The sequence below is a fragment of the Passer domesticus genome, unplaced genomic scaffold (assembly GCF_036417665.1).
Source record: "Passer domesticus isolate bPasDom1 unplaced genomic scaffold, bPasDom1.hap1 HAP1_SCAFFOLD_60, whole genome shotgun sequence".
In the NCBI taxonomy this organism is placed as follows: domain Eukaryota; kingdom Metazoa; phylum Chordata; class Aves; order Passeriformes; family Passeridae; genus Passer; species Passer domesticus.
The window spans coordinates 666,085-678,215 of NW_026990165.1; the positions used below are offsets into that span (position 1 = coordinate 666,085).

At 46.6% G+C, this 12,131-nt stretch overlaps 1 protein-coding gene across 1 annotated transcript; it reads left to right on the forward strand.

Moving 5' to 3' along the window:
- The first annotated feature begins 104 nt into the window (after window positions 1–104).
- LOC135292966 (neurofilament heavy polypeptide-like) lies at window positions 105–5,407 on the forward strand. The gene is made up of 4 exons (XM_064406999.1): window positions 105–340; window positions 847–1,009; window positions 2,303–2,529; window positions 4,401–5,407. Exons 1-4 carry the CDS (start codon window positions 222–224, stop codon window positions 5,215–5,217), a joined length of 1,326 nt encoding a protein of 441 aa, XP_064263069.1. The 5' UTR covers window positions 105–221; the 3' UTR covers window positions 5,218–5,407.
- The last annotated feature ends 6,724 nt before the right edge of the window (window positions 5,408–12,131 follow it).

Consider the following 12,131-nt stretch of genomic DNA (forward strand, 5'->3'; position numbering starts at 1 on the left):
TTTTACCTTTGGGGCAATCCTTTGTGGTTTGAAAGGTTCTCTTACCTTGATCCTTTTAAATTTGGAAGTGAACATGTAATTTGCTTTTTATTTTTTCTCCAAAAGCCCAGCATTTCAGCTGGAGAGTGGTAGCTGTCCCTAAAGAAATAACTAGAGCAGGGTTGAGCTGTTGAAGGATTTTTAGGTTTCCCTGTTGTGGTTTGCTTTGGGTTTTTTTAAAAATGTTTCTTGCCTGCTTCCTGGGACAGAGAAAACAGTTATGGAGCTCTGGACGGCTGGCAGAAACCTCTCCAAGCCCAAGGCTGATGGAGTCTGGCAGGATCCCAGCACTACAGCCCATGTATGTATGTCTGGATGCATGGGGAATGCCACCTGAGTCCCCTGGGAGTGTTGGAAAATGTCAGCCAAGCCCCCAGCAGTGTCAGGGAAACATTCCTGATAAATACCTGGTGGAGCTGCAGAGTTTCTGCTGTTGGGCCCTGGGGGGGCTGTGCTGGCTGTCACTGCCTGGGTCTGCCCCTGGATGTCTCAAATCTGCCCTTTTTGCTTGCCTTCTCTGTCTTTTCCTCTCCCACTGTGCTTTTTGCATGCCCACAGAGTGTTCATCCCTGTCCTCTGCAGTTCCTCAGTGCAAGCAGTTGCAGCTGCTGCAGCAGCTCAGTGTCGTCCCTGGGCTGCCTTTAGAGCAGACCTGCTCCAGCCTGGATTGGGAAGGGCTGGATCAAAGCATTTCTCAGTTCAAGGTGCCAGCAGCCAGCCAGGGGCTGCATCCTGACCAGGAGCTGCTGGTGCAAGTGTCCCTCCCTCCCACTGCAGGTCCCTGTTCACAGTTATCTTCTTTTCCAGAGATGAGCTTCACCCACCTCAATTCACTCCCCAACCACCAAAGGAGATGAGAACATGTTTGGATTGCCCAGCGTCTCGATGGAGGCACTTCAAGGCTGGAAAGCAGGAGGCAGCCACAGCCCTGACTGAAGAGCAGGATTTGACCCAGTCTTCAGGAGTAGAGGTAGATTTTCTTGTACACCTACTGCTTGTGCTGCCTCCCCAGCCTGCCACCAGCAAGTCATGCTCCTGCTGAGCTCCCTTTTTGCTGCCCTGCTGTCCTGTGCCCTGACAGTGGCTGGGCAGCAGGGCCAGTGGCTGGACATGGGGGAGTGGGAGGGAGAAATAAGAGAGTTTTCCTTGGAGAAGCTCACTCAGATCCTACAGGCCTGTGTTGAGTGTGGCATTTTTTGCCTTGTTGCCTTCCCAATGCAAGATGAGGCTTTCATCTGCATCATGATGGGAAGAGCTGCAGCTTCCTTGGCAGAGCAAGCTGGGATGAGTCCTGATCTCCATGTGCCCTCTTCCCAGCCCAGCCAGACTCCCTGTTTGCAGCTCTCTGCTGTCACCCGAGAGCTGCTCTTGCACTGCTGGCCCTGAAGCTGTCTTACAAACTGAGACTTGGCAAAGTGGCTGTTTCTTCCTGCAGGCACAGAGAATGGCTTGTTTTTCAGGTGCCACCACAAGCTCCTGCAAGCCCTCACCTCCCAGCAGGCCTGGAGGGATTCAGGTGCTGCGTGGACGCACCGCACACTGCCCTGGGAGCGGAGAAGGGAAGAGGGAATCTGTCTCCCTTGCACACTGTCAGTGTGGCAAGCAGGGCTGGAGCTGCCAGTGCCACTGGTGGCCCTGAGCATTGGCCACAGAGGGGCCTCCCATCCCTGCAGGCCCAGCACAAAGTGCTGCTGGAGCAGCTGGGTGTTGGAGAGGCCGTGCAGGACACGTTGTGGGGCTGCCCAAGGACGCTGTGCAGCCCCTATGGAGGGCACTGCACCCCCTGCAACTCCTCAGGTGGTCCAGAGGAAAGTTTTGCAGGAGCTTTTGCTGTAGCACCTTGAGGGAGCAGCATTTAAATCAGAGAGAGAGGGGCAGAGCCTCAGGAGTCAGATGAGCTGGGCTGGGAGTCCTTTGCTCAGCTCCAAGAGCTCTCACTCTGAGTCTCCTCCTTTTCTAAAAACAGTAAGTTTTGAAACTTTGTCAAGGCAAGTTGTGCATCAGAGAGAATTTCTAGTGCCAGGAGACATCCCAGTTCACTTTCATGTCATGTACTTATGAATGCATTGACCCGTGAGGATGGGAGGAGATTTTCCCCATGGTCCCTGCACTGGTCAGTGGCATGGATGCAGGATGAGATCAGGGTGATTCTGGCAGTGTTTGGGGAATAGGCCCCTCTGGCTGCAGCTGCACTTTGCTCCAAGCTGCTCTTCTGCATCCATTTCCATGCTCAACACCTCCATCTCTCCTGTCTTCCATGCAGGCTTCCAGTATCCTGCCAGTGTCAGGTGTGCTGCAGCCAGGAGAGAGCCAGCAGGTCTCCTTGCCCTTCTCTGGCCACCTCAACAGCATCTCCAGTGCCACGGCGCTGTGCCACGTGGAGGGAGGCCCCAGCTCCGAGGTGCTGGTGCCCGGGGAGGCCTCACGTGTCAGCTGCTCCCCGAGCCCCCAGGAGATCAACTGTGGCTCTGGGGCACCTCTCAGGGAGAGGTGAGTAAGCCTTCCATGGGTTCCTGCTCTCCATGGCTTACTGTCCCTGCAGGGCTTCCCTGCTCCAAGGACTCTGAGCTCAGAGGTGCTGCATAGCAAAGGCCAGAAGCAGCACAGGGATGGCCACTCTTGGCTCCCTGGCTCCCAAGAGAGGAAGCACCTTCTTCTGTTGGGACAGAGCATCTTCTTCTCTAGTTTAGTGGTGAGCCCTCCTGGCTCAGATGCTGCCTGCAGGGAGCTGGGCTCTGGCCTTGCCTTGGCACTGCCTCTAGAGGTGTCTTTAGCTCCATGGTGTTGAGTCACATCTTCTTCAGCATCTCCCTTCTTCACCAAAACAGTGGGATTGTGGTGTGGGCAGGCGTGGGGCACAGACCAAACCTTGGTTTGGGTGCTGGTGCTGCCACAGATGAAGTCCTTGCAGTGCAGATCTGCCAGGGTTCTCCTGATGGTGGGGCAGCAGCCATAAAAGCTCCTGTCCTTGGGGCTCCCCTTCAGCTGCAGCAGTGGGCAAGCACAGGAGAAGCTCTGCTCCAGCAGGGCAGCCCAGCTCAGGACACACAGGCAAAGTGTGAGCTGGGAGTGGAGGCTGCTTAAAGCAAGCCTGTGCATCAGGACTTCCTTCAGGCCAGGCTGAAGTTGGTGTCATGGGGAGGAGAGGGACGAGGCTGCTTCAGATGGTTTCCATGGCAGACAGCACCAGCTGGCTTGGTCACAGCTGGCTTCCAGCAGGAAATCTGGCTGACAAGAGCCTGTCTTACTGGAGAGCAATTCCTGCAGCCTTTGCTTTCTGACTGATGGGATTATTCTCATTTAGGATCAGGCTATGAGTTGTTAAAACCGAGGCTCACGGACAGTGACTCTCTAACTCATTGAAGTTAGAAAGTGGTATGTTTATTAACCCCGGCGGGCGGCACCAGAGTCGTTCCTACAAGGCGTGACCGCGCTGTACAAGGTTATTTGCCCTCTCTTTATTTCCAAGGATCTTACACACAATACATGTGCACAGCCCCAGCACCTCCCCTCCCTGCTCTGTATTAAAATGTGGTCATTGGTCCTTCACACCTGCGCAATTCTTCTCTGGAATTGGGTCGGTGGTCTCGAATTGGGTCAGTGGTCTTAAGGGATGAAGTCAGGAATGTCTTCATCAGGTCTCTGTGACCCTCTGGCACCATCCAAGGTCCCCTGCTTAGTGACTGATTGACATCAAGCCCAGGTGCTAACCATTGTTCTGCTGGTTTCAAGATGTTCTTCTAACAGTTCACTTACTCCACTTCCTTCTATCAAGAAGCTCATCATGGTAAACAATATAACAATCAGCTCTGGCTTAAGCATCTCATCATCATTAACCTATGGTCTACCTGTCTAACTGACATCCTGATCAATGTGAATTGCTTCTAAGCCTCAGCTGAAATCCGAACTCATTGAAATCCTGCTTCAGTTCTGCCCAGGCAGAAGGGAGCTGAATGAGCTGAGTAAGAATTGCAGGAGAGATCAGCAGACGTTGGCAGTCTGTGCTCTGCTTGAAACTGGGAAGTCAAGAGACAAAGGGCGTTTTCAGGCACAGCGCAGAGAGCTGGTGGATCAGCCTTTGGCAATGGGCTGGAGGTGTCTGGCTATGCCTGGAGAGGGAGCTTGCACAGTCAAGCCCTTCTGATGGCAAGGCTCAGGCTTGGCTGGTCCTGGAGGTGCCCTTCCACCACTGCCCTCCCTTGGGATGTTCCCAACCTCTGTGGGTTGAGGAGAATTCACGGAAATGGTCTGGCGCTGCTGCCTGGCCTCAGGGTCAAGGAATGAAGTGCAGGGCCAGCCAGGACGAGTGAGCCCAAGGTTCTGGTGCTGACTCTCAGCCATGTTTTCTGTTTTGTCTGCAGAAGGGAGCTGAAGCGGCTGGCTCAAAAGCTTGAGGAGGAGACAAAAGCCTTGGCGGAGGAAGAGAGGCAGAAGGAGAAAGAGAAGCAGAAGAAAGAAAAGAAGGGTGTCTCTGTGGGGAAGGAACCTCCAAAAGCAGAGAAGGGGAAAACCAAACCCCCAGAGAAGAAGGAAAGCAAGGCCCCAGAGAAGAAGGACACCAAAATCTCAGAGCAGATGGAAACCAAAGCCCCAGACAAGATAGAAACCAAACTCCCAGAAAACAAAAACAAACATCCAGAAAAGAAGGAAACTAAATTCCCAGAGAGGAAGGAAAGCAAGGCCCCAGAGAAGAAGGACACCAAAGCATTATTAGAGAAGAAGGAAACCAAAGCTCCAGAGAAGATTGAAAACAAACTCCCAGAAAAGAAATACAAACCTCCAGAGAAGAGGGAATCCAAATTCCCAGAGAAGAAGGAAACCAAAACTCCAGAGAAGATTGAAAACAAACTCCCAGAAAAGAAATACAAACCTCCAGAAAAGAGGGAAATCAAAATCCCAGAGAGGAAGGAAAGCAAAGCACCAGAGAGGAAGGAATTGAAAATCCTAAAGAAGGAAACCAAATCTCCAGAGAAGAGAAGCAAACCTCCAGAAACGAAGGAAACCAAATGCCCAGAGAGGAAGGAAATCAAAATCCCAGAGAAGGAAACCAAGGCACCAAAAAAGAAGGAACCCAAAGCCCCAAAGAAGGGGGAAGCCAAAGTGCCAGAGAAGAGAGAGACCAAAGCCCCAAAGAAGAAGGAACCCAAAGCCCCAAAGAAGGGGGAAGCCAAAGCCTGAAAGAAGGGAGGAACCAAAATCCCAGAGAACCCAGCTGAGCTGGAGAAGAACTCTTTCTTTTATTCACACAGCTTATTTTATACAGTTTGACAAACCTAATGTGCAACTTGAGTTAGTTAATAGATTTCTTATTATTAGTTATGCCAGTTATTCTGTTGGATAATAAAATATATTTTACTTGTGCATCAAATCTCTCTGTTGTATTGTTTGTATTGTTACCTATTCTCTTCACTGATTCTCATGGGACAAATCCCTTGTTCTTGCAGGTGCATTTGTTTTTCACCCTCAGATCAGATTGGTCACCAAGTCTCATTCTCAAAATAACTTCACATGGGAACTTGTGACTGCTTAGCTGCACTTAGAAGAGATGACAGGCCAGCTGTTAATATAGCAGAACAAGGCCTGGTTTCATAAGGCCTTTCTTTTATCATTATTCTACCTGTCTCTGACATCTCCCCTTTTTCTTCATTTAAAAAAGGCTCCTATGTTCTGATGTTGAAACAGCTCACTCTTGGGAGGGTATGATCTCATGAAGGTTATCACTGGTTATCTGTTAGATGTGGGACAAGATACATAAAAGACCAATTACAATCAACAAAACTTACCCAATTCTGTCAAGTCATTGACACAGGGTTTTGCAGCATGAGCAAACAAAAGAATAATGTCCAATGTCTCTTAGGGAACTGGAAAGAAATGGCCATTTTTTCCAATTAGCTGAGAAGTAGGAGAAGGTCCATTAGCTGGAAATGTTGATCTTGGACATCACTGAATGTCCTCCTGGAGCTGGAACAGGGAAGGACTGAAGAAGGTTGGGAGGAGCACTGTCCCATGATGATGCCATGAGGCTTTTGTTGGCCAATTGCCTCTGTCAGTTTCCAGGCACAGCTGTGTCTTGGCAGTCCTACTCCTCTTCCTGTTTTGGCCACAAAGGCTGCAAAGGGATGAGGTTATTTCTCTTTCCACTGGGCCTCATTTCTTCAGAGCTGATCAGTATCTGATGGAATGAACAGGTGACTGCTTTGAGCTGTTGGTGATAAAACACAGGCATCTCTTCTCCTGAAGTTAATGAATCAATTAGGCTTCCCTGTGGGACACTCCATTGGGATTTAGATGGGATGATCTTTTTTCCAAATTTCTAATGTAACTATTGCATGATTCACAATGATTAGTCGTCCAAATTTCTCATGTACATATTGCATTATTTGAATGTTCTTAAGGCATTCATTTTTTTTTTTTTTTTTTTTTTAATAAGAATGAGATGCATGTCTTTTGTTATGAGTATAAAGAAACATCGTAGCAAAATAATACATGTAGTGGACAAGAAACTTAGAGCAATTAGGAATAATTTGGATACAACGATCAGGAATATTTCTAATAGCAGACAAAACTAACAACATAGGTGGAATGAGGTAAATAGAAATCTCTGAAATAATGTACCATCATCCCAGAGTCTGCAAACAGCTGACAAACCTCGATTCAGTGGGGACTTGGATAATTATTTCCAGATCATAATTCCCAAGCTCCCTTTAAAAATAGTTCTACTGTCATCTACAGACGGTCAAATTGCAAAGTCAAAGCAACTCAAATCTAGTTTTGATGCAGAAAACATCTGGGTCTGTTGGCAATTTCCTGTCCAGGCGGAGCTAAGGCCTGGCCACCACCCAAGCTCTAAGTGGGAGAGAATTCCCTAAATGTAATTTTAAACAAGGCTCTTAAGAATAGCACTTAGGAGTAAAGGTCTAGGGGTGAAAGACTGATGGACCATCCAATAGCTGTCTCCTCCAGAATTTCCTCAGCATGGAGATGCTTTAAACACAGCAAACTGTTGGAGTGGTTCTGTAATAACAATTGGGACTGCATCTGATTGCTTAGAGTAGATGTCACAATACCATCAGTTTAGAGGAGGCTTCTGACAAAGCTGAGATATCATTTCCTGGAACTCTGAAAAATACTTGAAAATCATGAGGCAGCACTGGGTCAAACCATGGAGCCCCAGTGCAGAGCCCAGCCAGAGGGGTAGTCTGGTCTAAGAGATACATGAGCAGCTAGAGAACAAAAGAAGGATCCTGAAATGACACGTGTCTTGTAGATAATTACACCAAAAGATGGTAAAACATATGAAAAGCTGGCTATAAAAACAGGAATACAAACATGAATGTATTTATGACACAAAAAATGCAACAAAGGAAACACTGAACAGCTCACTCATAAAATTTATGATATCTCAGATTAAATAACACTCAAACCTGATATAAATTCCTTTCGACATCAATAGAGCTTAACAAGATGAACTCAATAAAACCCAGCCCTAAAAGGATTTCAAATTAATAAACATAATTTCATTATAACCTTAGTAGAACAAAAAGCACTCTCAAGAGAACTCAAAGTTAATCACTATTAATACCGAACATAACTGGATCCATAAAAAGCTGGAATAGATCTTTGTTCAAACTAAGTAAAACTGAAACTTAACATTTATAAACTCTACCAAAATTTACTTAATAAAACTTAACCTTATTCAAGAAGGTAACTGAGCATTACAATATTTGGCCTTAATTTAACAGAATTCAAATGAACATTTTAAAAGTTATAGATATGACATGATGTAACTCAGTCTAAGGTTATTAACACAAAAAGACAACTTAAAGGTGAACAAGCTGTAAGTGAAATAACAGCATGATGGTCTGCTGGAGGCATTAAAGTTGTAACAAGCATATTAGAATTAGAAGTAAATCAGTTATGAGTAAAACCCATGGTAACTGCAAATTCCATGGAAAAAGAAATTCAGTAAGACTTTTCAAAGTGCAGGGTTACTGGGAAATAAATATAATAATGTGCAATTTAACATATTGCTGAACAACCCAACAGCTTTTAGTGACAGTATCTGGCATCATTTTATATGGCAAATGTGTTAGCATTCTTCTTAAAGAGATCAGACCATGTTAAAATTTGATAGGTAATAAGGCGCTGCATTTACCGCTTTTCAACCTCTCCAGTAACTGTAAAACTACATAAAACAATCAGAATTTAGTCAGAAACTAAAATAAACTTTTAAAAACCCTAGAGCACCACGTTTTCAAGGCACACAAACACAGCTCTGGGCCGGAGCGGGGCCTGTGCCGCCCACAGGGGAGAGGGAAGGCGCTGCCCACAGGGAAACTATGGGGAGAACAGAGGACATCTAAACTGCAATAACATAACTGTACACCAATAAAGCTTCTCTCAACATTCACACAACATTCATCCCTTAATTGCCAGAGCCAATCATCTCATTTTCCATCTCCCAGCAGGGCCCTGCGGCCGTGAATCCAGCCCGCCGGGGCTGGCCCGGCTCGGCTGCCACAGCCCTCCCGGGGCCGCTGCACCTCTGCTCCCCAAACACTGCGGGAAAAGAGCAGGGGAAAAGCAGCAACACACAACAAACCCTACAACCCGCACACAAAAGATAAACACAGAAGAGGCACAAGCTGCATTTTATTACACCTTCTGCCAACAAAGTTACTGACTGAGAGTTGCATTTCCAAGGCCAAGATCTGTCTTTTGAGAAACTTCAAACTCAGAAATACCATTCTTACTAGATGTGTACCAGGCCAGGCCTCATTGGAGGCACAGCTTTTCTTGCAACTCTGCATCATCTTGAACTGAAAAAGAATTAAGCAGTGTGCTCATGAGTCTGGCATCTCAGCCAGAAAGGCCAGGTGTTAGAGTGAAGAAGTCAGCCTATTTTTTCTCTTCCATTGGTCTGTCAATAATGATGATCAGAATATATTTCTACATGTTAATATGAAGGTGTTTGTATTTACATAAGCAGTAATGAATCTGTAAAGGCTTTTGAATTCTCTTCAAGGGCAAGGAAATTTGAACCAATAACCCTTTCTTAACAGAGAGGCCCAGTTTAACTTTTCACTGAAGATGTTAAACCCAAGGGCAGTTCATGTAATGCTGTCTTCACATGTCACTGTAGAGACAGACAAGACACCTATTTCTTCATGCACAACAGCCCATCTTTATTCTTCACAGCTCATATTTCTATGGTTTTCTGAAGGCATTGTGTTTCATTTTAATTGGTTAGTAACTTAGTGCAACTCAGTTCATTGGTTAGTAGTTAGTTGCTCATCTAGGTGTCAGTCAAAACCTTTCCTCTCTAACGCTGTTTCCATTCTTGTCTCCTGCATAGAAGATGTGGGTAGAAGTCTTTCCTCTCACAGGTGCAAATTGCTTTCTCACAGGAACTTGTCAGGCTAGCTGTTAGCTGTACTTAGCCCAAGCAGCAGGCCGGAGCCATCATTTTACAAGGGTAACAAGGCTCTTCTCTTATAGGGCTTTACCTATATGCAACATTGCCATACGATTCTTTCAATCTTAAAGAATCATATTAAATATCTTTCACGTAAATTTTGACCTTTGTAATATTTGTGTATGGTAGATTTGGAGTTCAAATCTCTTTTGAATCATCCCTTCATAGAATCCCAGACTCATGGAATCATTCAGGCTGGGAAAGCTGTGTGAGACCATGGAGTCCCAGCTGTGCCCGATGCCCACCTTGTCCCTGAGGCGACTCCGGCGTTTCGGGGTCTCCCGGCCCCGGCTGCTGTGGGTGCCCAAGACAGAGAAGTCCAATTCAGCACAACCTGTCCAGGCCCCTCAGGCAGGCCCCAGAGCTGCAGGCAGTCTTAGCAAGCTCAGCTCTTTATTGAGATCAGCTCTTTAGTGATTCTCAGCTCATTTGTGATTTCAGCTCTTGGCTTGCTGTGTGCCTTTGGCAGATGCTGGCAGAGAGAGGAGAAGGCTGTGTGAGGTTCCACAGAGATGTCTTTATTGATGTCTTCTGAGAAAGTCTCAGGGACAGCTCTTCTGCAGAACAGGGCAGAAGTAGGGCTTTATATAGGGTACAGGAGTTTTAGAAACAATCCAATAGTGAGGGTCGAGGCAAAAGTGACCTGTGGGCTTACAGAGTGATAAGCAAGGGTCCGAGGGTGGAAGAGGGGATCCTTAGGTCCAGTCATCATGACCAGGCATTTCCTGTCTTAGGCTGCTGAACACCAGGGAGGCATTGCAGGCCCTAGGCCTGCTACAACTCCACTTTCTGTATTTAGAAAAAAGGCCTTCCCTATAGTTCTTTTAAACCAATGGAAAAGGCATGAGAACATAGCTAATACAATGACAATTACAAGGAAAATCCACAACATTCCCTTAATCAAAGATGCAACCCATCCTGTACATCCCCACTGACTGAAAAGGTCATTGACCCAGTCTGGGCTGTTTTCTACTTTTCAGTCCTTCACCAGTTCCTTCAGTTTCTGGATGTTTGCGTGGATGGATTCCCAGTGTGAAGAGAGATTGAAGCAGCACATCCCTTCCAAGTCTTGGCAGCCATGTCCGTGGGCAAGCAGCAGGAAGTCAATTGCTGCTTGATTTTGGAGTGGTGCATGTCTTGTGGTTTCTTCTTCCTTTCAAAGATCGCTCAGGGCAGCCAGTGTAGCGCTGGCTTACTTACTGAGCCAGCACCCAAGGTGATTCACTTCACCAAGGGCTTTAGCTGCAGCTACCCATGGTAGGAATAGGGAGACAGCAATCCTTTTTGGTTTGTTCCAATCGTATAATTTGGGATTGCAATTTTCATCAAATTCTGTGTAGGATCTTTTGTGCCATTTTCATTCACTTTCTTTTTTTCAGTTATGTAGCAAGGTTATATTTGATGTGAGGGTAGAAAGTTTTCCAAGGGTACAGGGACCTCCCTGTAGCCATGAGGGGATTCCAGCCCATCCTCAGTCACCACAGATGAGAAACGTTCCCTTGGGTAGTACTTTGGGGTGGAGAGAGGATACAGAGATCACACGAGCAGTGTAATTACACCAATCAGGAGGGTTATAGGCTTTATTAATTGGTGATGTGTCTTTCCCGTATCTGGTTTTGGTCTGGTCAATTTCTGGCCAATTACTTTTTGGATGTCTAAAGTAAATTTGACACAGTATGTTGCCTTGGAGGACCCCAACAGGTCCAATTCTTGGGGTTCCTCAAGAGCATTGGGCAGCATTTTTGTCCACTGGTCCCAGGTGCCCACCAGGTTGGGTCTCTTACCTGTGGTGAGGAGGAGCTCTGAGTTATAGACGGGCCAGGCATCGGCTGCGAAGGGAATTCCTACCAGACATGTGGGAAGTGGGTTATCCATGCTTCCCATGGATAAGCACATGTTATCCTGTTTGAATGTCCTTGCTGAGGTTACCCAGACATTGTGGCCAGGCTGTGGGCTAATCCAGGTGATGGCACACGGTACGTGAGGAACATCCAGGCAGCAGTGAGGACAGCACCAACGGAGACATTTTTCATCTCTGGACAGGAATGGGGCTTCTGATAGGGAATATAAGCAAAATTTGTTATCTTGATGGTGGGAGGGGAGGGTTAGGGTTTTCTCCCTTGTTCCTTTCCTCCATTCCTTCCCCTCCCCTTTTTTCTTTTTCTTTTCTTTTATTTTCTTTTTTTTTTTTTTTTTCTTTTTCCATAAGCTAAGGAGGGGGGGTGTGTATAAGGTTAGGGGGTTTTGGTAAGAGTTGAGAAAGGGGAATAATATGGGTTTTTAGGGTAAAAAGGAGTAATAACATATAATTCAGAGAACAATTTTGTGTTCAGGCTGTGTCTGGCAGTAAACATGTTGTAGCAGAATGTTGTTCAGCTTTCTGTTTTGTCTGCTGTCCTGTGATGGGATGGTCTTTTCTTCTGTATGTGGACGTTCGGCGATGTATTCGTCTCCAGGCAGAACTGGTCTGGTTTTGAGGAGGTCTTGTGTTTGACTCTGGGGAATTCTTGTCAGTTTTTATGGGAGTGGCTTTTGCAGTGCCTAGGTATGGTTTTATGTTTTTTCCTGGGTACCATCCAGGAGCAGATGGTAGTAGAACACAGGCATCCCCTCTTCC